Source organism: Chiloscyllium plagiosum, unplaced genomic scaffold (genome assembly GCF_037043375.1).
Source record: "Chiloscyllium plagiosum isolate Xiang-an unplaced genomic scaffold, Cpla_swu_hap1 HiC_scaffold_32, whole genome shotgun sequence".
In the NCBI taxonomy this organism is placed as follows: Eukaryota; Metazoa; Chordata; class Chondrichthyes; order Orectolobiformes; family Hemiscylliidae; genus Chiloscyllium; species Chiloscyllium plagiosum.
In genome coordinates, this window is record NW_028270170.1 from 21093111 (window position 1) to 21116357 (window position 23247).

The 23247-nt window shown below is 40.2% G+C and overlaps 1 protein-coding gene across 1 annotated transcript in view; it reads left to right on the forward strand.

The window, feature by feature from the left end:
* muc13b (mucin 13b, cell surface associated) overlaps window positions 1–23247 on the forward strand; it is a 93996-nt gene that overhangs the window by 66062 nt on the left and 4687 nt on the right. The window contains exons 6-11 of the mRNA XM_043675055.2: window positions 1018–1160; window positions 6849–6977; window positions 10184–10226; window positions 11728–11765; window positions 14935–15022; window positions 17343–17520. Coding sequence (XP_043530990.2) covers window positions 1018–1160; window positions 6849–6977; window positions 10184–10226; window positions 11728–11765; window positions 14935–15022; window positions 17343–17520 — 619 coding nt within the window. The remainder of the gene's footprint in view (window positions 1–1017; window positions 1161–6848; window positions 6978–10183; window positions 10227–11727; window positions 11766–14934; window positions 15023–17342; window positions 17521–23247) is intronic.

Genomic DNA, 23247 nt, shown 5'->3' on the forward strand with positions numbered 1-23247 from the left:
TGAAGCCATAGGGACCTTTCTTGCTTTCTGAAAAACATAAATTTGAAATATCCTTACTTGAAGGATGCAAGATGCCAAAGATTGGAAAATATAAGTAAAGCTTTAATGTAAAATGATCAAGTAAACATCAATTTAGGTGGTTACTTGTACTTTACTTCTGAAAACACAATAAAATACAGCCACAAAGACTCAGGGCTGAAAATTTCCCTTTTCCAATATAAATCTCCGAGAAAGTCCTGAGCGATTTGTCAGGTTCTTAAAAATTGTGCACATTCTTGGGAGCAACACCAAATCTTTCAGCTGAAATCTGAACTTCTGTCATTATTCCAACATGTGAACTTACAAATAATTATGAATCTGCCTGATTTCTACTATCTGTATACTTCTGTACTACAACTGCTGCACAACTCTTGGTCAATCCTTTTCCATTGCCTCTGAACTCTGGGTTTATGCATGAAGTTCGCTGCTTCCAGCTCAAAGGCCAAATCTTCTGGCTCCTCCAACATTGAACGCCTGTCTCAGAGCAAAACACACAGATAAACCCCACAGAAAGGCAACATATTTCCATGGTAACGTGGCATGCCTGGAATGTTCCAAACATAAATTTATATTAATTAACTCTTAGCTTCAAAGCAAAACCTGAGATCCATAGAAATAGTTTAAATTTCTAATGAAATTAGAAGACTTTGTTTTATAATTTCCCAGCAAAATGAAGGTCGAGTTCTCTTTTTATGATGTTCACCCTCCTACCTCTGACCACGAAGGGGCACACGGCAAGGGGTTTTGATAGAAATACATTGGGTGGTCTTGCACCTCGTGATGTTTGGTAATATCTCACTTAAACATTTAATTTGCCAAAATTGGCATTTGTATCTCTAAAAGTAATTATAAATGAGGGATATAGATTGTTACTTTAATCTGTGGCCCAGTAAATGCTCTAAGCAATGAGTTGATTATCTATAGAGTCTTTTGTATGTATCTATGCTGATTCTTATTTGCTGTTCTTTGTCTTTTCAGAAAAGGAAGTGTTAAAGCCTTTTTAGACAATATTTTTGCATTTTCTTCCAACGCAACAGCGAACTCTGTCACCACACATATCAGATATGGTATCAAAAATTGTGCATCCTGTAAGCTAATATCGCCTTCTGACTCTTATACTAGTAAGTGAATGTTCTGTGTTAATATGGAGCTGCATTTCAATAATCCAACAGAATGCATTCTATCATTGTCTAGGCAATGACTGCTGTGTTTACAGCAAAGAAAGAGGCCTCTGAACCCATTGTGTCATGGCAGCCAAAATGCCAGCCACCCAGCCTAATCTCACTTTTCAGCAGCAGACCCATAGGCCTATAGTTTATGCCATTTAAGGCAATATAACTTTATTAAAAATGGACATCTGGATTTCTGTTTCTACTACCCTATTGAGCAGTGAATTCCAGGCTCCTACTTCCCTCATCTCCCCTCTAATCATTCTAATTGTAATTTGAAATAAAGAGCTCTACTGTTGTAATTTGGCGCTTCCCAGATCTCTCAACGATTTGTACATCTCGATCAGTTGTCCCCTCGGCCTCCTCTGGTCTAAGAAGAACAGTCCTGGCCTGTCCAATCTTCCTTCATAACTGCGTTTTTCCAGTTCTGACAAGATGTGGGTAAATCTCCTCTGTGTAACCCTATCTGGTGCATTACATCCTTTTTGTAATTAGGTGACCAGAGTTGCACATAGTACATAGGTTATGCCTTAGCAATTGATTTGTACAGTTGCACCATTACATCCTGGTCTTATATCCTATGCCTTGACTAATGAAGGATTTAGAAGGGGCTGATGTATGTGGGTTGCTTTCATGACCAGAGTTACCTGTTTGTGAGCAATAAATGTGATCTTATATTTGACAACAGGTTTTGTATTCTGAAATGCAAGTTGGATTGGTCTCATTCTTCACTTGCCTCCTCTCACCATAATCACATTTGAAAATCTTGTGGGGGGTCAGGAGAGAGTGTACACATCATTCTGTCTATTCTCTCCCCTCTGTTTAAAAGCTGTTTTTGTAGTATCTGCCATCAGCTACATCTGTATTATTACATAGTTGTGAGCTATAATTCTCAATGTTTGAAAACCTGCATCCAGACCATGGCCCTGTGGGTATTTGCTCAGAACTGCATTTCCTCAGGTAAATTGTATTCTTCTGACTAAGAAGCTGCATAGAAGCTGAAATTTATTTTTTGTCCTGGGCTATGTTCGCCAATTCAATCCATGAGAATCACATGCCCTTTTATAAGCTTGGAATATCAGGAACTGGAACTGCTTTGTTGCAGCTGTTTTCTTCTGCCTGAACTGCAGTGTCGAAGAAAATCAATGTAAGTGACAGTGAAGCAGATTTTTGAAATATTTACAGAGCCAAGTGCCAATGCAACAATGACTCGTTCATCTATTGCACCTTTAATGTAGTAACATGTTGCAAGTCACTTCACAGGAGTCTTTGGATGAATGCTGACATAAGGACAAATGATCAAAAACTTGGTTGAAGAGAAGTTTTAAGGGGTGCCTCAAAGGAGATGTTTGGGGGGGGCATGGAATTCAAGTTTTGCTGTTCTGGCAGCTGAAAGCACAGCTGCTAATGATGGAGCAATTCAAATTGGCAATGCACAAGAGGCCAGAGTTGGAATGGTGCAGAGATGTCTTAAGCCTGTCCAGCAGGCCGAGGTTATAGAGGGCAAGGCCTTGAAAGGATTTGAAAAGAAGGGTGAGAATTGTAAAACTAAACAGTTTCTGGAATGGTAGCTGCTGTCTACATCCTAACTCCATTTTGGACAACCTCAAAATTATGAAAGATGGAAAACAAGAGGGCAGCCAAATTACTGTTATCCTTCTTCGCTTGTTTTGTTCCAATTGATTTGAAAATGTTATTTTGTTGAGTGGAACACTGGCAATAACTATGGACCAGTTGTCATTGATATCCATTTACAAAACAGCTTCTACTTATGGAACACTGGTTTACATAAATTATAAACTTACAGGCTCAATATTCTTAAATTACATCTAATTACAGGATCTTTTAAATTTTGGGGCAAAGGGGAGTGTTCAGAGTAAAGTTAAATCTGCATGGTGCAACAATGTTCTGTGCTCACAATTTAACCACTTCTTTGGTGTTGTTTTTTCCAATTGCAACTGTTAGGAATTTATATTATGCTTGACCCAAGAACAGAAGAATGAGTCAAAAGCAGAAATTGCTGGCGAAACTCAGCAGATCTGGCAGCATAGAGTCATAGAGAATAACAGCAGAGAAACAGACCCTTCAGTATCCCAACTCGTCCACGCCGACCAGATATCCTAAATTAATCTAATCCCATTTGCCATGATTTGGCCCATATCCCCCTAAACCCTTCCTATCCATGTCAAGAGTGTGGTGCTGTAAAGGCACAGCAGGCCAGGCAGAATCAGAGGAGCAGGAAAATCGACATCACGGACAAAAGCCCTTCATCAGGACTGCCTGAGATGTCAATTTCCCTCCTCCTCAGAGCATTCCTGAGGAAGGGTTTTTGCCTGAGACGTTAATTTTCCTGCTCCTCGGATGCTGCCTGACCAGCTGTGCTTTTCCAGCACCACACTCTCAACTCTAATCTCCAACATCTGCAGTCCTCACTTTTGCCTTTCCTTCATATTCATGTGCCCATCCAGATGCCTTTTAAATGTAATAGTACCAGCCTCTGGGAGAAGAAAGCAGAATCAATATCTTTAGTCCGGTGACTCTTCATTGAAATGTCATGAAAACTCTATGGCTCAAAACATTAATTCTGTTTTCTTCCCACTCACACTGCTAGACCTGCTGAGTTTCACCAGCAATTTGTTTTTATTACAAATCTCTAGAATCTGTATAGTTCTTTTATTATACAAGATTGGGTCTTTGGTATAAGATAATGAGGAACTAATGTGATAAGGAGATGATAATAAAACAAAGAACTGTGGATGCTGAAGATCTGAAACAAAAATCAAAACTGTTGGAGAAACTCAGCAGGTCCATCAACATCTGTGCAGAGAAAGCAGAATAAAAGTTTGAGTCCAATTACCCTTCTTCATAACTGAACTCCAGTTCGGAAATAGACTGTACCAAGACCCAGGATATTGGTGAGGGCATTTTTAGAATGCTGTGTCTCCATGCTATAGAAAATATGTTGTTAAAAAGATTGACAAGGATGTTGCAGGGATTGGAGGGTTTGAGTTTTGGGAGAGAGGCTGAATAGGCCGGGTCTATTTTTTCCTGGGGCATTGGAGGCTGAGGGGTGACCTTATATAGAGTTTTTTATAAAATCATGAGGGGCATGGATAAGGTGAATAACAAAAGTCCTTTGCCCAGGGTAGAGGAGTCCAAAACAAGAAGGCATATGGTTAAGGTGAGAGAGAAAAGTTTTAAAAGGGACCTAAGGGGCAACATTTTCATGTATATGGAATGAGCAGGAGACAAAAACGCTGAAGATGCTGGAATCCAAAGTAAACATGCAGGAAGCTGGAAGAAAACAGCAAGCCAGGCAGCACCAGAACGTGGAGAAGTTGACGTTTCGGGTGTAACCCTTCTTCAGGACTGGAGGTGGGTTTCGGGGGAGCATCTGAGGGAGGCAGAGAACTTCTTCAAAGTGGGCAGTCTGAGGAAGTGATGGAGCCAAGTACAATTGCAACATTTAAAAGGCATCTGACTGGGTATATGACTAGGAAGGGTTTGGAGAGATATGGGTCAAATTCTGGAAGATGGGACTAAATCAGTTTAGGATATCTGGTCGGCGTGGACGAGTTGGACCGAAGGGTCACTTTCCATGCTGTATGACTCAATGACTAATGAGAGATGCACTCTCAGAGAATAGTATTATGTGCACTAGTGTAAGTAAGGGTTGGCAAAAACCACAGAACCTGACAGCAGTCACTTATAGGTAACGCAGAATCATTTCAGGCAACAAACTACCAGCAGAGATGCAAACTCACGAATCTGCAGAATAAAACTTCTGGTGCCTCGAAACACAAATTGTTTGAGAGGGGAATTAATGTAACAGATTGCAGTTTGCTAACCATAACTTTGTGGCATTCATTGAAACAGGATTCCTTTTGTGCATTTTGGAGTGGTCAGCATTTAAATCCGAGATAAAAAAATAAAATATCTAGGAAAGAATGCAATCTGTAGTGAGGTTTGGAATGTGTTACAATCCATTGTGTTTGGATTTCAATGGAGGCTGAAAGACAACTGCCCAGCACAATGGAGTGAGACAAAGAGAGTGACAAATTGGCTGTGATCTACAGAAACAGGCTCCTGAGCGAGAGTGCTGGAAGCAAAGATAGACAGATTGCACAGGTGCACAAAGAGGGATAAGACCTCTCAGACTATTGGTTGGAGGTATCAAATTACAGAGTAAGAGAGCAGAAATACAGGTCATAAGCAGTCCAGTATTTTATTTTCTCAAGGGTGACTCTATCGGTGGTTCCAAAGCCATCATTTTGATGGTGATTACCTCCCTCTTGCCGTTATTCATAATACTTAACTTCAGAAGGTTAGAATGATTTAGAAACATTTAATTACATGTGCTTCCTTGGAGTCTACAAAAGATTGTGAAAGTTGCAGCAAATTCTGAAAATACTGTCTCCACAATCCCACATAGCCACATTTGGTAAGGTTTGTTATTTTAAGACTCAGCATGTACTTGCTGTCAACAGCTTTTGAGCAAAGTTTGGCCCTCAATCATGTATTTAATGATCACTGCACTCTAGTGACTTCACTTGCCACCATAGTGCAGAGGTTTAATAATGGGAAGCAATTTACAACAGTTACTCACACAGAGAGTGAGATGGTCCATAGCTTTATGTCAGCTTTTTCATTAGATTGTGGACTGGAAATGAACTTTACCAACTATTTGACATAGTGGGTCCATTTTTAAGCAATGAACTGAAGTTTTTTTAAAAAATATGGAACTTTTTCGAAAATCAACATCTACAATATTTTGGGGTGGACATTTGTAAGGAAGACAGGGACATATTTAAGAACGTTAACTCTGCTTTCTCTGCACAGATGTTGCCAGACCTGCTGAGTTTCTCCAACAAACTGTTTCTGTTTGTTTTAAATCTCCAGCATCTGCAGTGCTTTCTTTAATATTTAAGACCTTTCTATTTTGAAGTTATTTGTAACACATGTTTTACATCTGCTTGATGCTGTGTAAGCAGTTGTATTGTTTTCCAAGGTTAAAATACAAGGCAGGGGGGCAGTATTGAATGATCTCAGCTCTTCATAAAGTAATTTTCAAAGGTCGTCCATTACCACTAAATATCTAGTGCCTGCTGCAGTGTAGCCTCTGCACAAAACCACTGCAGCGTTATTGCCTTCGAAACAATTGTTACAACTTTCAAGCTAATGTTTTCCACTTCAATTCTGTGGCTGGACTGCCAAAGCTAAGAGGAATGCCTGTTGGCAGCTTGATTAGCCATCATACTGGGTTAGAGATGGAAGGGTTTCTTTCTTAAAATTAACTTCTGTTTTAGCTATAGAGAAATGTTTACCTTTGTTGATATGATGCATAATCACATTGTCCATGCATTTACCTATCGATTTGGAAATAAATCTTGCGTGATATATATTCAACTGGAATCTGTTGAACTAATATTACAGCGGTTGAGGGGCAGGTCCTCTTGAGGTGTTTGCTTTGCTGGAGGGAATATTTGAAGCAAAGGATGGAGTAGAGCTGCAGCAAAAGCAGATTTTGCCAAATTCCAAATAATATTGAAAACAACTGGAGCAAATTTCTTGTAACTGAAGTTTCATTTTCATGTTTTGCTTTTCTTTTCCCCAAACCCCCACTTTTTTTTTTGTAAAAAGGCCAAACCGTATGCAGCCTGAACCCTTGCGATAACAGCACCTCACAATGTAATGAAAGCAATGGGATTGTTACCTGCAACTGTCTGTCCGGCTACTTCAAGTTTGCTGCTTCTGATTCAAGCTGCAAAGGTGGGTGACAATTCTCCAGTGAATGTGCTTTTCAATACATATACAGCAATGACGTGCATTTGTATAATGCATTTAACATTGTAAAATACCCCAGACAAAAGAGCAACAGCAAACATCATTTGACACAGCAGCATATGACCACACATTGGAATGAAATGCTAAATGCATGTTTGAAGAGATTGGCTCACTTTACAAAGCAGAAAAATGCCAAGAGGTTTAGGGCAGATCTGATGTATGGGGTATGGGCAGATGAGAGCAGAGTCGGTAAATGTGCAGTGATTTAAAATCGCTGATATGTAAAGAGGCAGAATTGGATGGGTATAAAGATTTCCGTGGGTTCTGTTACTGAAGGGTGCAACAGAAAGGGTTGTGGAAATGCCATGACATGTGATGAGGGCAGCCAAAATTTGAACTGTATAGGTCGTTCTGTTATAATGCGTGTTTCGTTAATGCAAATTTGCTGTAATGTAATTGACAAATTGGGGAAACTGGTTTTATCGCACGAACATTTAGAAATGCGTTGGCTGTAACACTGTTGCATTGCCAACAATTTAAGCACTGTTTCTACAGCACAATTTTTCTAAAACGCAGGATTGCACAAGAACACAACCATTGCGTTAAAGAAGAATTGTACTGGTCACCTTCGTAATTGTTTATAACACTTTCCGTATAATGTATTTTGTTGACTTTTGAGGCCAGATCTGTCATTTCAGAGTTGGTTGTTCTTACTGGTTATTCTGTTGGTGAGGTCATGTGACATGTTTTTAAAGTTACTGGTGAAAATACGATCATAAGTTCCAAATTCTATCCATCACTGGAGAGGAGCCACCAAAGTAAGGCCTTGCGCATTTGTTGGTCTTGCAAAATAATCCATCCCTATGGGCTCTTGAAATGGATTAAGATCTGAAGGGCAAAGTAACTTGTAAAAATTTCCTTAATTTCCATGTTGTGTGAATCCAGTGATTTGATTGTCATACACCATGAATTTCAAAGAGTAGAATTATACTCTGCTGCAGGATTTTGCTTCAAACTTACCAGATTTGTTGCTCTTTACTTTTGCACATGTCTGGCAATCTGTTAGTTAATGTTGAACCACAATGAACCACTGTCCCTGCCAGTGTCATTCTGAAACCAACCCTCATCACTAGATAATATGATGCATCTGCATACTTCTCCATTAAAGCTACCACTGAACTCTTTATTTCCAAAAAGCTTTAGATATCTGTACATTAGAATAGCAAATATGTATTGTAGCTGAATGCTAAATGTATCTTTCACATAATCAAAGAGTCCAAATCTCACTAACCTGCTAATTAATCTACAGCCCAGAGAAGATAAAATGGCCCAAGAAATACTGGATGCTTTAGTGGTAACCCTTCATGATTCTATAGACTCTGGAACAGTTTCTATGGATTGGGAGGTAGCTCATGTAACCCCAGTATTTTTTCAAAAAAGGAAGCCACAATATAACAGGGAATTAGAGACCAGTTTTCCTGACATCAATGGTGGGAAAATGCTGTAAACACCATTACAAAGGAATTAAGAGCAGAGCAGTTTAAAACAGTGATGGGATCTGGCAGAGTCAGCATGGATTTACAAAAAGGAAACCATGGTTGACAAATCAGTGTTGAAAATGTGTCAGCTCTGATCTCCAGCATCTGCAGTCCTCACTTTCTCCCTGACAAATCAGTGCAGCTAGTAGTGTTGATAAAAGGGAACCAGTGGATCTGGTTTACATGGACTTTCAGAAGACTTTTGATAAGGTCTCATTTAAGAGATTAGCATATAAAACTGAAGCGTGTGGCATTGGGGATGGTGTAAGGACATAGAGAACTGGTCGGCAGACAGGAACCAAAGAGTAGGAGAAAACAAGTAATAGAATCCCTGCAATGTGGTAGCAGGCCACCCAGACCCACCCCACCCCTAACCTATCCCTGTAACCCTACAATTCCCGCAAATGACGATCAATTGAGAAAAAAGTGGGAGGCAGGGTGCAATGAGATCTGGGTGTTCTCATAAACCAGTCGCTGAAAGTAAACATTGCAGCCAATGGTGAAGAAGGAAAAAGGTATGTTGGGCTTCATAGCAAGAGGACTGGAGTACAGGAGCAGCCATGTCTTGCTGCAACTGTACAGAGCCTTGGTGAGACTGCACCTGGAATGTTGGCTGCAGTTTTGATCTCCTTATCTGGGGAAGGATCTTCTAACTATGGAAGGGGTGCACCAGAAGTTTTTCAGGAAGCAGTCTGGTATGATAGGATGACTTATAAAGAGAGAAATTGGATCAGTTATGACTATATTCTCTGGAGTTTCGGAGAATGAGAGGGGTATCTCACAGAAATCTATAAAATTCTAACAGGACTAGACAGGATGAATGCAGGAGGATATGCCTGATGACCGAGGAAGTCTAGAACCAGGTTTACAAAGGAGTATATGGGTTGCACTGTTTATTTAAAATATATTTTTATTGAAAAAGTAGATTTTTAAAAATATTACAATAAATACAAAACAATACAGTTCAAAACAATAGAAAGAGAAAACACAAAGTAAAAAAACCCAACCAGCCCTCATGTACAAATGTATAAATATATGTGGAAAAATATATAATAAAAAAAACTATTTAACTAAATAAATAATAACCAACAACAAACTAATAGATAGTAATAACTCAACTCAGCCAAACAAGACACTCATAAGTTCACAGTTCCTCCTCCCTGGGTATTGGACTCGTAAAACACAAGCGTTATGAGCCGTAACAATTTAACAATTTAAAACCCTTATTAGTGTGGCAGATAAATCTGTGTCCAGGTAGTCCAAAAAGGACTGCCATGTCTTATAGAAATTCTCAGTTCTGTGGTGTACCATACTTGTGAGAAAATCCAAGGGGATATGCTCCATAACAATCTTCCACCAACCCGACAGGCCCGGGGATTTTCAGATATCCAACCTAGCAAGATATTATTTCTTGCACAGAAAGTGAGGATATTGAAAAGCTTTTTCTTATGCGCATCTACAAGGAACACACTGGGCAGGGCAAGAAGAAGAGAGATCGGGTCCTTCTCCATCCTTACACCCAAAATCCTCTCCATAGTACTGTTTTTAAACAGATGTAGTACTGCAATTGTGCTAATGGAAACATAGCACCAGTTGAAATGTATAAGTATTAATGAAACATAATCAACTTATTTACTTTTCTTTTCTATACAGCCTGTCTAAGTGGATTTAAGCTTGAAAATAGAAAGTGTGTGAAGTAAGTTGATTAAATATAAACTGCTGCAGCAGACACCTTTATTTGTGTCTGTTACTTTATTTCCCTTTCAATTCCTGTTACGATTTCAAGAAATACTATACACTTGCCTCAGTCATACTCTCCCTTAAGTACACCATTGATGCTCCTAAATCACAACAGCCATGAGGCTGAGGTAATCCAATTGATCCTAGTTCTGAACAGTTTTGTGGACTTGAAATATCTGTGATGGAAAGGCGTTTTTACTTGTTTGTAACTCAGTTTTGTTCAGCACCTTCTGTGTACTATTTGACTGCTTTTCTACTCTTGAGTCGGCAGCCAGTCTCTGTTTGTGTACTGCACTGTTTTTAAACTGTGTACCCAAAGAGCAAGTGTGTACAACATCAGCTTCCCATGTTTTCTTGATTAAATCAAACAATCTTTACTGATTGTTGATATGAATGATTTAGATGAGGGAATTAAATCTGATACCTCCAAATTTGCAGCCAACACAAAACTGGTTGGGAATGTGAGCTGGGAGGGTAACACAGAGGTCCTTATATGTGAGTTGGAGAAGTTGAGTAAGTGGGCAATTGCATTGCAGATTAAGTATAATGTGGATAAATGTGATGTTATCTGCTTTGGTAGCAAAAATAAGATTATTATCTGATTGACAATAGATGGGGTATTGGTATCGATAATTTGAATCTTTAACATCGCCAGGTTTTCGATCCTGAAAGGGAATGTAGCTCTTAGCCATGTCTAAGCATTGTGTAAAATTGCCTCTGTGTACCAGCAGGAAGCTGCAGCCTTTAGTAAAGGACTGATGCTGTCAAACTCAAAGACAGCTCATGCATTGCTCCAGATGGTCTGTGTCTTGTACGTGGGTAAAGATCCAGAGCTGTATATTCAAAAAGGATCAAAGTAATTAGTTTGATTGGAATCCGACTCCAGGTGCAGCAAAGCTCAGTTGTGAATCTAGACTCCAAAAAACATAGAAAGGAGAGGCAAACTAATAGCTATTTCAGCCATGCAGTTTGATTAATACAGAGACCTGCTGTCCAAAAATAATTAATTTCTAATGACCTTTACAAATTTGAAATGGGAAAACTTTAGTCCATCAACTTTGACTGGAAATCCAGAAATACCTCATTTTGAATTTATTATGCTATGCATTGTTGTTGATAATTTGAATCCTTATCATTGTAATTTAAGTGCTGCTGCATAGTTGGTGTTAGTTAGCACATGTGATTCTCATTAAACATCCCTGGCTGTGTGGTTACTAACTACGAAAATTCAGTGTACTGATTCCACAATAGGTTCCCAGTAGAAATAGCTGGAAAAGCACAGCATCTGCAGTCCTCACTTTCTCCTCCCAGTAGAAATAATCAACAATATCCTTTTTAGTCAGTCTGTGTGAAATAAGCCCGTTAAGCTAATTTACTTTACTGGAAGGGCTGGGTCTGATTTTCAACATCTGCTCGACAATATAGTCCTGAGAAAATGACATCTTTGTTATTTCTAGGTGTCCATTTGGTTATGGAGGATTTAACTGTGATAAATGTAAGTACCTATCATTTAAACTTCCGCCAACAATTGTTTTTATAAATTATTCTGAGGTTCAGACTTTTTTTTGTAGTCAAATAATGAAAGTGATTGGTCGAAGATAGATGTTTGGTGAAATGATCCAAGATCATATTGATGAAGTGAGATTTGTTGCAGTGGGTTGCACGCTCTGACTAGGCCTCTCACTGCTGGCCTGTACAGCGTGAAATCTGAGTGTAGCCTTTGATGCACAACGACCTGAAAAGTGGACTGGCATGGTGACAGAAAGCATGCTCTGTGGCTTCAGCAGTCGTCACTTTCTGGTTTCATGTAACACTGTAGCTATTTTAAGTAAAACCAACAGGTGCCAGTGCTTTTTTTTTCACTACTGAAGGATAATGTGGTTAAGTCTGAGAGCTGTTTGAGCCCTCAAGTTAAACAATTTTTTTGATTTTAGCCCTTGGCCACCGACACTCTCTACATACAGTCAAATTGAGCAAAACAAATGCACAGCTTGACAGAAAACAGTTGTTAATGCTGGCATTCCTATGACCAACCTTTTGCAAATATAATCACCACAGTGCCTGTAATCCTGAAATTTAGCTTACTAATGATGTGCCAGGTATGCTTCAAGTCAGCAGCCTGCCTAACTCTGGATAGCATTTCCCATTCCCTTGGTCCCACCATGAGGATTAGACTCCACTTCCTTCTGTTCCTCCTCTTTTTACCTTTCCCCACTACCATGAGCATTCCAAAAGGTTGGCAGTGCCTGTCTCCTGCAGAGGGCAGCAGTGTTGCTGAAGACTAACCACTGAAGGTGTCCTATTATTAAAAGAAATTATCTATGCATATAGATCTCTCCAAGTACCTTTCCTACTATTGGTCAGCAGGGCAGTAGTGTTTTTTGAAATGCTATATCTCAATTTGCCCACTGTTAAAAATTGTATATTGTTTGTAAGCACCATTATTGAATGTGCAGGTCAAAGACAAACAAGCTGAAACTAGTTACTGAGCTGTGCCCTATTTGAAGGAAACTTGCCAGTTTGAGAAACGTAATGCACCTTTTGATTTATGACCACATCCTGAGAAGCCAAATCAAGTTTCAGTCCAGCAGAAGCACTGGCCTGGATTTTGTTGAGACCCTGTAGATATTTCTTGGAGATCTTGACTTGGGTCCTCCCTCATGGACCAGTCATCTAAATGCCCTGATTATAACTGGAGGTCAGAGGCTGGAAATTCAGGACCAACTAACCTCACCTCCTGACTCCCACAATCCTGTCCATTACAAGGCTCAAGCCTAGGAGTGCGACACTCTACTTGCCTGGATGGGCACAGTTCCAACAACACTTGGGAAGCTCAACACTGCCCAGTAAACTTGTTCGATTGGCATCCCATCGATTACCTTCACTCCCTCCATCACTCAGATACAGTGGTAGCAGCATGTACCATATACAAAATCTCTGAGGCAATCCACCAAAGCTGCAGGGACAGCACCATCCAAACCCACAACCTCTGCCACCTAGAGGACAATATGGGGAGCGTCATTGCCTACAAGTTTTCCTCCAAGCCACACTTGACTACTTTGTGCTAAATTGCTGTCCTTTCACTGGTGCTGGGTACAAATCCTAGAACCCCTTCACTAACAGCATTGAGTGTCCATACACTCTATGGACTGCAGTGGTTCAAGAACGCTGCTCACTTTTTGAGGGTAATTGGGAACGGGTAATAAATTCAGACTTAAGTAGTGAAACCCAATTCTGTTAATATGAGTGGGCTGTGCCTATTTGATTAGCAAAACAAAAGCAGGATTATTTTGGAATGGCCTGTTGATAACAATTTATCAGACTTGTGGTGAAATTGAAATTCTTATCAGAGTTTAATCTATTGTGTTTGAGTTGCATAATGGTATAGAAATAAACTCTTGCAGCAGGAATCCAGGGAGTATTTTGTTTCTAAACTGTAGAGTATTTTGAGATCATGTTAACCACCCGGACTTTGCAGTTGGTGAGAAATGAGTACCCACTGTAGAGGAGACCAAATTGTGAGCAGTGTGCACACCATCGTATGTGTCTGCAAATGGAAAGTCGCTCAGTGAAACTTCTGCACAACTTAAACAGCAACTTCCTGATCTTGGTATTTAACTGATCGTGTGCAGATGTGAAAAGTTGCTTTAATTGAATTAATACGGCAAATTGTCACAACTACTTCAAAGTTTCTTTTTCTATTTTGGATTGTGGAACAAAATGAGGAAACTATACTGCCTTAAACCAAGAACTGTGGAAGGAATTGCTGCATTCTTAAAAACATTGAGAGTTGTGTTCACATATTTGCAGTGGGTGTATCCTGAGCAAGCTTTACGAAGAGACAAACTGCTGATTAGTTCGAGCAGTCAGGAATTATCAGCATGGATAACAAATTTCAGATTGTTTATCTCCAGACTACAACAGGGAAAGACATTGTCGTATGCCCCCTCTGTCTTTGTCACATGTGCTATCTCTCTCTGTTGTGCTCTTGCTCTCTGTAGCACTCACTCTCCCTGTCTGTCACGCATGCAGCCTCTGTGTCCAGTGCAACTACTGAAGCATGTCCAGGGACTCTGTCTTAATGTCTAAGGACTGTTCTGGTTATCCAGAAGAAAATAGCTGTTACTTACTACTTGGGTTTTAACTATGTAAAAAGGGTATTGGTAAAGTTGGAATAAAATCACTGCAGGGACATAAGCCCTGAGGATTAAGAGACTGCAGCCTAAAAACCTAGGAATCCACGTTGAGGAGGGTTAGCAGATGCTGCCTAATCTGACCAGTCATTCTATAGTAGTGATAAAGTGGATATATTTATATGAAAATATATACATGACCAGCATTATTGTGCTTCACCTCAGGAAATCTCAAAATCAGTATAGCTGCAAGCATGAACAAATCTGTTCAGGGAGAGAGAAGACAGCCAAATTTTTGTAACAAATACTTCATTATAAATAGTCATCCTGTAAATTCTAATTCCGTAATTACATGGTTTGAAAATGGAATAATTCACCTTTTTTGTGAATTTATATGTTTGGCTTAATGTGTTCCTGATCAGGTTAAATTCTGATTCTTTCTAGATATCCTTGAAAATGGGATACATGCCCAATGTGTCAAAACTGTAAGATGTTGCATTGAATATTAATGCGTGGTTTCTGTTTCTCCAGCATATTTACTGGCAGTTGTGGTGATCTCCTGTGTACTGGGTGGTATCCTCTTCCTCTTGTTGTTGGCCCTAATTGTAACCTGTCTCAGGTAAGGATGTGACATGAAAAGCAGAGTTATTTCTGTCCTGTGCTGTTTAATAAAGGGTTGGGTTCAGGGAAAATGATGGTCTTTATTCCCAACGATGAAAACAGCACAATTGACCAATCATCCAAATTGGTAGCTTCATGATGCTGGTGGAAATATTTCTTTAGAATGTATCTCTACTTGTTGCCCTAATGGTCTATCAAATGAATTGTTAGATGCTGAAGAATAAACCTTCACAGCTAGTTTTGAATGAACATCAAGCTGACGAGCCGTCAAATATCCTCCCTTTCACCTGTGAAATTCCCCCCTAAAGCCTTTTGGATGCTGTTGTGGTAATGAGCCAAAACCCAAAAGTACTATGGATATTTTTAATGTGTACTTCCAAAATCTAAAAGGTACAGCCAACTATGACTGTAGATATAAATTGAGTTGCTATCTGTGCATATGGAGAGAGAGAGAGAGAGAGATACATGAAATGACACATCTAAAGAGGCAAAAAGAACTTCAAACAACAACCATTCAGAGGGGAAGGGCCAACTCAGAACTGACTGTACTGTGATTTTCTGTGACTACAAAAATAACAAGAGACTGAGGAACCCCTGCTCAACAGCAAGCCACCTCCTCTGGATTATGTTCCAAACTGCAGAGATGATTTTTAATTTTCTCGTTGAAGAACACAGAAGGGCGTCAGTTAAAGGTCAGGTTTATATTTGCTACAGTGTGCTAATGGGACTGAATATTTTCACATGCCAATGGGTTAAGTTACCCTTTATGCACTGGCCTGGGTCCCCTAGTGTTAATGTGCTGTGAAGGTCACCGTTGATGACCCATCCCCTCGTCATCCCTGTGTTGCAAGTAGAGGGACTTCGTATTCTGAGTGCCAAAACCGACAAGCTAGCAAGCCAGACTAAAGGAAACAGGACAACAAAAGGACTCTCCCTTGTGCTGAATGCTGGAATTCAGTCACTGTCAAAAGGAATGAGGATAACAGAATCTCAACCAATCTACAAAGCTGAAAATCTTGAAATCAACTGTTCAACTACCAATATCAATGCTACCAATGTTAGGCATCCGCAAGGGAAGGGTTCCATTTTAAAATTGATCTGTCACGACCATCAGGTTGAAAGGTGAGGATAGTTTGTGGATGAATAAAGAAGTTCATCCTTCTCCCTGGGAGCTTAACAGTTTAGGGTGTCCTATCTAGGATCATAATAAATTAAAGAACATTGCGCAGAACAGTACCTATACTCCTTTCGTAGTGCACAGCAGTTACAGTGAATGCTATTGTCTCTGACTGGGTTGAATATCGTACACTTATGCCTAATTTTATATTTGACAGCCTACACTTCAGCCAAAATGCCTTGATAGGAATAAATGCTGGAGAAGTAGTGCAGTGTTTCAGTGGCTCAATCTCCAAGGCTCCTTCAGCAGCAACAGTATGTTAACAAATGTTAACCAATAATTAATTTCCCTGGCTTCTAGGTTAGAAAATTAAAACTTTCATTTGTCCTTCACATACCCTTGAGTGTGAACCTGCTTTGCGTAGAGTGTCCATTGTTGTTTTCCCATTGTGTCCAAACCCCCTCTATTGTCAGCAACGTGTGTATCTCTTAACCTTACCCACAGTTAAAGTACTTTATTTTTGGACTTATACAGCAATTTAGGGATATGCAGATCAGGTGGAAAAGTGGAGTTGAAATCCAGGTTCATCCGTGAATGGTAGAGCAGACTGACTCCTTGTTTTACAAATTGGTAGCTTAATGACATGGAATGATTGAAGTTTCTGTACTTGTTGCTTTAATAATTTTTCAACCAAGTTGAAGTATTCTTAAGGAATAAGTCTTCACAGCTAGTTTTCTTTTACTGCTCTTAGTCAGTTTGATGCACATCATTGTCTGTTATTAAAGAGTAGTGATTTTTAAAAAAAATCATTATTGAAATACTGTTTCTTTCTTCATTGCACTAAAGGAAGGGTGATGTTTTGGTCAGTCAAACCTCAGTAGAAATACTCCTTGACTAATCAAATCAACTTAAATGTCATTTTGAAGTAACATCCTCAATCTCTCATTAACCAACTCCACTGTAAAGGGGAAAATAAACACTGTGCGGCCATTTATATTATCTCTGCAGCCTTAATTCTACTTGGGCACACACACATTTCACATCAGTGGATAGATGCATGGGCTTAAAGTAGGATTTGAATACTGTGAGATCTGCACACATCTAATTGCAAAATGTAATCCCATCATAGAGTTACACAATTTATGTTATCAAATGCTGAGATTGGAAGTGCAGTTAAAGTGACATTGACTTTTATTTGTAGGTCCAAAAGTGGTTCTTGCAGTTCCGCATCAGGCTCTCACGACTATGTCATGTGGCCCAAATCCGAGATGCCGAAGATTCCCCGTGCCACTATGCACTGGGATGGTAATCAGCTTGAAATGCAAGAGAATGGAAGCACCAGCAGTTTAAATGATATCCATCGAGATGCTGGGAGAACAGTGAGTGCACTTAAAACTGGAAAGTAGAGGGTGGGGGAAGACAAGGTGGATAGAAATTGGGCCTTTGATTAAATGCAATGCTTGCTGGTTTCACAAAGCCATAACTGTCAGCACTCTCTAGTCACCACTAGGATTAGCACAGTTCTTCCCAACAGAGAACTGGAGAGTTTGTTGTGTTAGAAAATGTTAGTGTTTGGTTTTGTCTCTGATTTTCCTCTGCACATTCTGCCACTAATAGACTGCATCCTACTCCAAACACACATGTTTTCCAGTAAAGCAGTTTCAGACTTTTATTTTAGGATCGGAAACAAACCTCTGGTTCACCTGGAAATTTTGCGAAGCTTGTCAGCCGAACAGATATGGTTAGTCTGACACAAAAGTTAAACAGTGTCTAAAGTTCTTCATTTAAAATAGTCTCCTGAATTTTATATTTGTTTCAAACATTGCTGTCCAGCTTATCACTTATATTCTTGTACTTTGGAACTGGAATAGTAATTTCAGTGTGGGTATGTTTTTGCTGATTATAATTATAGATACAGAAGGCCAATTAGCCCATGTAACTTCATCCACCTCGAGAGATTTTAATGTTTCGTCCACCAAGCTTCCGGGCTTTTTGTCTCCACTATGCTTTATCTGAAAGACCATTCCATAAGTAAAGCACACTTTGGTGGCATGGTGGCACAGTGGTTAGCACTGCTGCCTCACAGCATCAGGGTCCCAGGTTCGATTCCAGCCTTGAGCGACTGTCTGTGTGGAGTTTGCACGTTCTCCCCGAGTCTGTGTGGGTTTTCTCCGGGTGCTCCGGTTTCCTCCCACAGTCCAAAGATGTGCAGGTTAGGTGAATTAGCCATGTTAAATTGCCCATAGTGTTAGGTGCATTAGTCAGAGGGAACTGGGTCCGGGTGGGTTACTCTTTGGAGGGTCGGTGTGGACTTGTTGGGCCGAAGGGCCGGTTTCCACACTGTAGAGAATTGAATCTAATCTTAATGCAAAAGAGTCTTTAGACATCATAAATTTATCTGGTCCTAGTCTAAACCTGTGTGCCTTTTGATGGAACAAAGCTGTTTCATAACATTGTAGACCCAGTACATAACCAGAACTTGGTGTTCCATTTCCTGAATAAACTTCAAATTGCCTGTGAAGTGTGTTTTTGTACTGTTACAATTTAGTAGCAAGCTAGCCATTGTAATGTGTGAAAGGTCATTTGATTTGATACATGGCCATCTCATTGGCAAGCATCAGACACAAATGAATCTGTAAAGCCACAGAGACTTGTTACCAAATAATGTCGAGTTACTGTAAATGGTATTTCCTCTTTTAAAGACTTTGATGTGGGTAAATATCCTGATTAAAAATATTACTCGCATTTCACTCTGGCCTAATTCTGAAAGTATATTAATGGCAATCACTTACGTGTCAGGTGAATGGCTATCAGTCTCCACCCTTAGAAATTAACTTAAAATGTCCATCTTCTCCTCTTTAGGAATATTGTACATGTTGTTCAGATCCTGTTAGGGACTCGTTATGTTTGAAATAAATTTGTCATTAACTGTAAGAATCATACTATAACTTTTCATAGTTTTATACAATAGCTTTACAATTTAAATTTTAAAAAAGCAGGTATAACAAACTTAACACTAACTTAATTATTAGTATGCAATGAGTCCACTGTTACTTTCCCCTATCTTTCAAAATCTAGAAAGCTATTTCAGTTTTTAAGGGACCAAGCCTGGATGCCACAGCTGTCTGAAAATCACAATCCTGAAGAAGGGTCACTAGACCTGAAACGTTAACGTGGATTTCTGTCCATAGCTAGGATATCTACCCGCTTCCAAGTCTTTAAAAGAGGAAATACCATTTAGAGTAACTGAACATTATTTGGTAACAAGTCTTTGCAGCTTTACTGATTCATTTATGTCTGATGCTTGCCAATGAGATGGCCATGCCTGAACTGCTGGGATCTTGCAGCAAATTCTGTTTTTTTTTTAAACAACAAGTCATAGAGTCATGCCACGCAGTAAAAGCCCTTTGGTCCATCAAGTCTGCCCTGACAAAGTTACTACTAAGATTTTTTTTAGATTAGATTAGATTACAGTGTGGAAACAGGCCCTTCGGCCCAACAAGTCCACACCAACCCGCCGAAGCGAAACCCACCCATACCCCTACATTTACCCCTTATCTAACACTACGGGCAATTTAGTATGGCCAATTCACCTGACCCTGCACATCTTTGGACTGTGGGAGGAAACCGGAGCACCCGGAGGAAACCCACGCAGACACGGGGAGAACGTGCAAACTCCACACAGTGTGTCGCCTGAGTCGGGAATTGAACCCGGGTCTCTGGCGCTGCGAGGCAGCAATGCTAACCACTGTGCCACCGTGCCGCCCACACGGTGGCACAGTGTGGCCCATTAATCCCAATTTCCTACATTTGTCTCATATCCTTGAATGTTATGATATTTCAAGTGCTCATCCAAATATTTTTTAAAGGTTGCAAGGTCTTCGGCCTCCACTATCTTCCCAGTCAGTGCAATCCAGATTCCCTCCACCCTCTGAAAGGTTTATTTTTCCTCAAACCTTCTCTGATCCTCCTGTCCCTTACCCTAAAACTATGCCCCCTCCTGATTGGCCCCTCAACCACGTGGAACAGCTGCTCTCTATTCACACTCATAACCTTATGCACCCCAATCATGAGCCCCTCAGCCTTCTCTGCTCTCAAGAAAATAATCCAGCCTGCCTAGTTGCTCCTTATAGCTCATTCTCCATCTCAGGCATCATCCTGGTGAACCTCCAGTGTACCCCCTCCAGTGCTATCACACCCTTCCTGTAGTGAGACGATCAGAACTGCACACCTAACCAACGCTCTGTGCAACTCCAGCATTACCTCCTTGCTCTTACACTGTATGCTACGATTGATGAAAGCAAATATCCCATTCATGTGCTCTGAAAGTGGTAGCTGTCACGGTGACTTTGACCTTGTGCCAGCTCCATAAATGACCAGATTCACTCAGCTCAATTGCACAATCTGCCTTTTTCTTTTGGCCTTTCCCTCACTGTTTTTTTTCTGCTGTAAATCTCTTCCCAGGGTATTAGAAGAGGACATTTTGCAATTATGAAACTGAAACTAAGCATCTCATCAGGAACTGATAGAGACCCCTAATTCATTGAAACCTGAAACCTGTGAGCTTTCTGATTCCTAGCATCTGCAATTGTTTTTTCATCTGGAATTCACTTTTGATTTTTCCTTAGTTTCACAGTCAAGACATTTGGAGACTTCCAGACTTCTTACTCTGCAAGGATTCTACAGTTTTTTGCCTTGACTTTGGACAATCTGTTCCCTCTAAGCCTGCCCCCATAATTCTTTTAAAGCAATTTCTAAGCTAGTTCTTCAAGCTGTTTTCTGCTTTCACCTCTTGTGGCATGAAGGGAAGGTAAAACCTGCACCCGCACCTTTCCCCTCCCTCCCTCCCAAGTCCCCAAAGGATCCTTCCACAGCGATTTTCCTGACATCGAAACACCTTCATCTACTGTGTCTGTTGCTCTCAGTGTGGTCTCTACATTGGGGAGACAGGTTGCCAATTCGAGGAACGTTTCAATGAACATCTCTGGGACACACCCACCAAACAACCCCACCGCCCTGTGGCCAACCACTTCAAGTCCCCTCCCACTCCACCAAGGACATGCATGTTCTGGTCTGCCTCCACCACCTAATCCTAGCCACCCAATGGCTGGAGGAAGAACGCCTCATCTTCCGCCTCGAGACTCCCCAACCACACGGCATCAATGTCAATTTTAACAGTTTCCTCATCTCCCTTCACTCCATGTCATCCCAGATCCAACCCTCCAACTCAGCACTGCCCGCTTGAGCTGTCCTTCCTGTCCATCTCGCTTCCCATCTATCTGTTCCACCCTCTGCTCCAACCTATCACCATCACCCCTCCTCCTGCATCCACCTATCACCTTCCTAGTGACCTTCCCCCCAGCCCTACCCACCCTCCTATTTATCTCTCAGCCCCTTTTCTCCTCTACATTCCTGATGAAGGACTTATACCCAAAATGTCGACTGGACCTGCTGTACTTTTCCAGCATCACACTTGTCGACTCCTTTTTTCTGCTTCAACAAGGCAAACTGCCTTTTACTGGAAATTTCTTACTTTTGCTCCAAATTAGGCAAATCTTCTAATTTTATTTTCCCCAATCATCAATTCCAAGTGAATAGCAATCTGCATAGATCAGCAACTTCCTTCTGAGGACGCCTGGATAAAAGGTAAAAGTAAAGTGACCTTACCAGGCCACAGGTCTGCTCTCCCTTTTTAGAGGGAGAGACAACTGATGTGTTTAACCTGAGGGTCATCATAACTTTGAGGGGAAAGGTTGAGGAGTGTCCTTCATGGGAACTTCTGCTGATGGAGGAATTGAACCCATGCTATTGGCATCCAAAAAAGAGCCAATTGAGCTAACAAATCCTTTTACTTTACAACTGGATAACATTTTTTTTTAAAAAAAGACCTCTTACCTTCAAATACCATCTCCATGGCAATCTGGCAGGCTTTGGGAAGCTCATAACTGAAATATAAGCCAATTATCTTAACTTCAAGATAACTCCTTTTGATTCTGTGACTAGTGCGAATAATTTCTATCTCTACTGGAGTTTGTGATCCTCTTTCTCAGAAGTTCTGGTCCCAACAAGAAACTCCCCGTTCACCAACTGCCTCTAGCTTCTTCTCATCTGGGGACCACAAACAATTTAAATATTTTATTAAGACAAGGGGTTGATCTTCTGACTTCACTGCTAGCTTCTTTCTTTATCCAAGTTCTCACAACCAACTCTGACAATGCAAGATTAACGCAGGTTACCATTTAATTGTAATTAACTCAGGCTTGTTTCAATTGCATTTTTGCTCAGACTGTATATTAGTTTTTAATTCCATGTCTCCCTTTATCTTGCACTTAACACTTTAACTCCTAAAACTGAAAGTTGCCTCTCAAAAATATGAACAATGGAATGGAGACAAGCCGGCCACAAATCTAGAAGACTGCCTAATGAGATGACAAAGTCTTGGTTTCATTGGGCAATTTGTCGTATTTAGTTCCAGACGGAACCATTTCAATAATGAAAGGCTTTCTGCAGATAAAGGACGGAGAGTCATCATATCTTGTTTCGACGTGTGCTGATTGCTGGGAACTCTAAAGAAAATTGTTAGAATCTAATAACTGAATTTTGAAAAATTTCAATTTTCTCAACTCCATTTCCTTGGGAGTCAGAAACAACAGGTGGATGTTACAGTATTGGTTAATGATCACAAAATGATGCACAAAGTATTACTATTGAGATATGCTTATTTGAAATTTGTTGACTACTGACCCATCTTGGCTATAATGGCTGTCTTCACTTTATACTTTCACAATGAAAGCAGTTTCTTCTCAGTGTCCTTCACATCGGTGCTTGCTGCTTAATGTTCAAGCATTTATTTCAAGCGTCAAAAATACAGTAATTTTTCTAAAGTTTTAGTATCCTTTTAACTCTTCCGCAACCATATTTCCAAACTCTATTTGCATTTAAATAGTACATTATAATAGTGTGATGGCTTTGTCACACAACAGACTTTGTACTGTGTTACAGTGACTTCTAACTTAAGATCTTTTCTGTCAGAATACTTTACAACTTTTTAAAAACTTCTTTGTAATGTAGTCATGAATTTGGCTGTGGCACCATTTGTCAAAAAT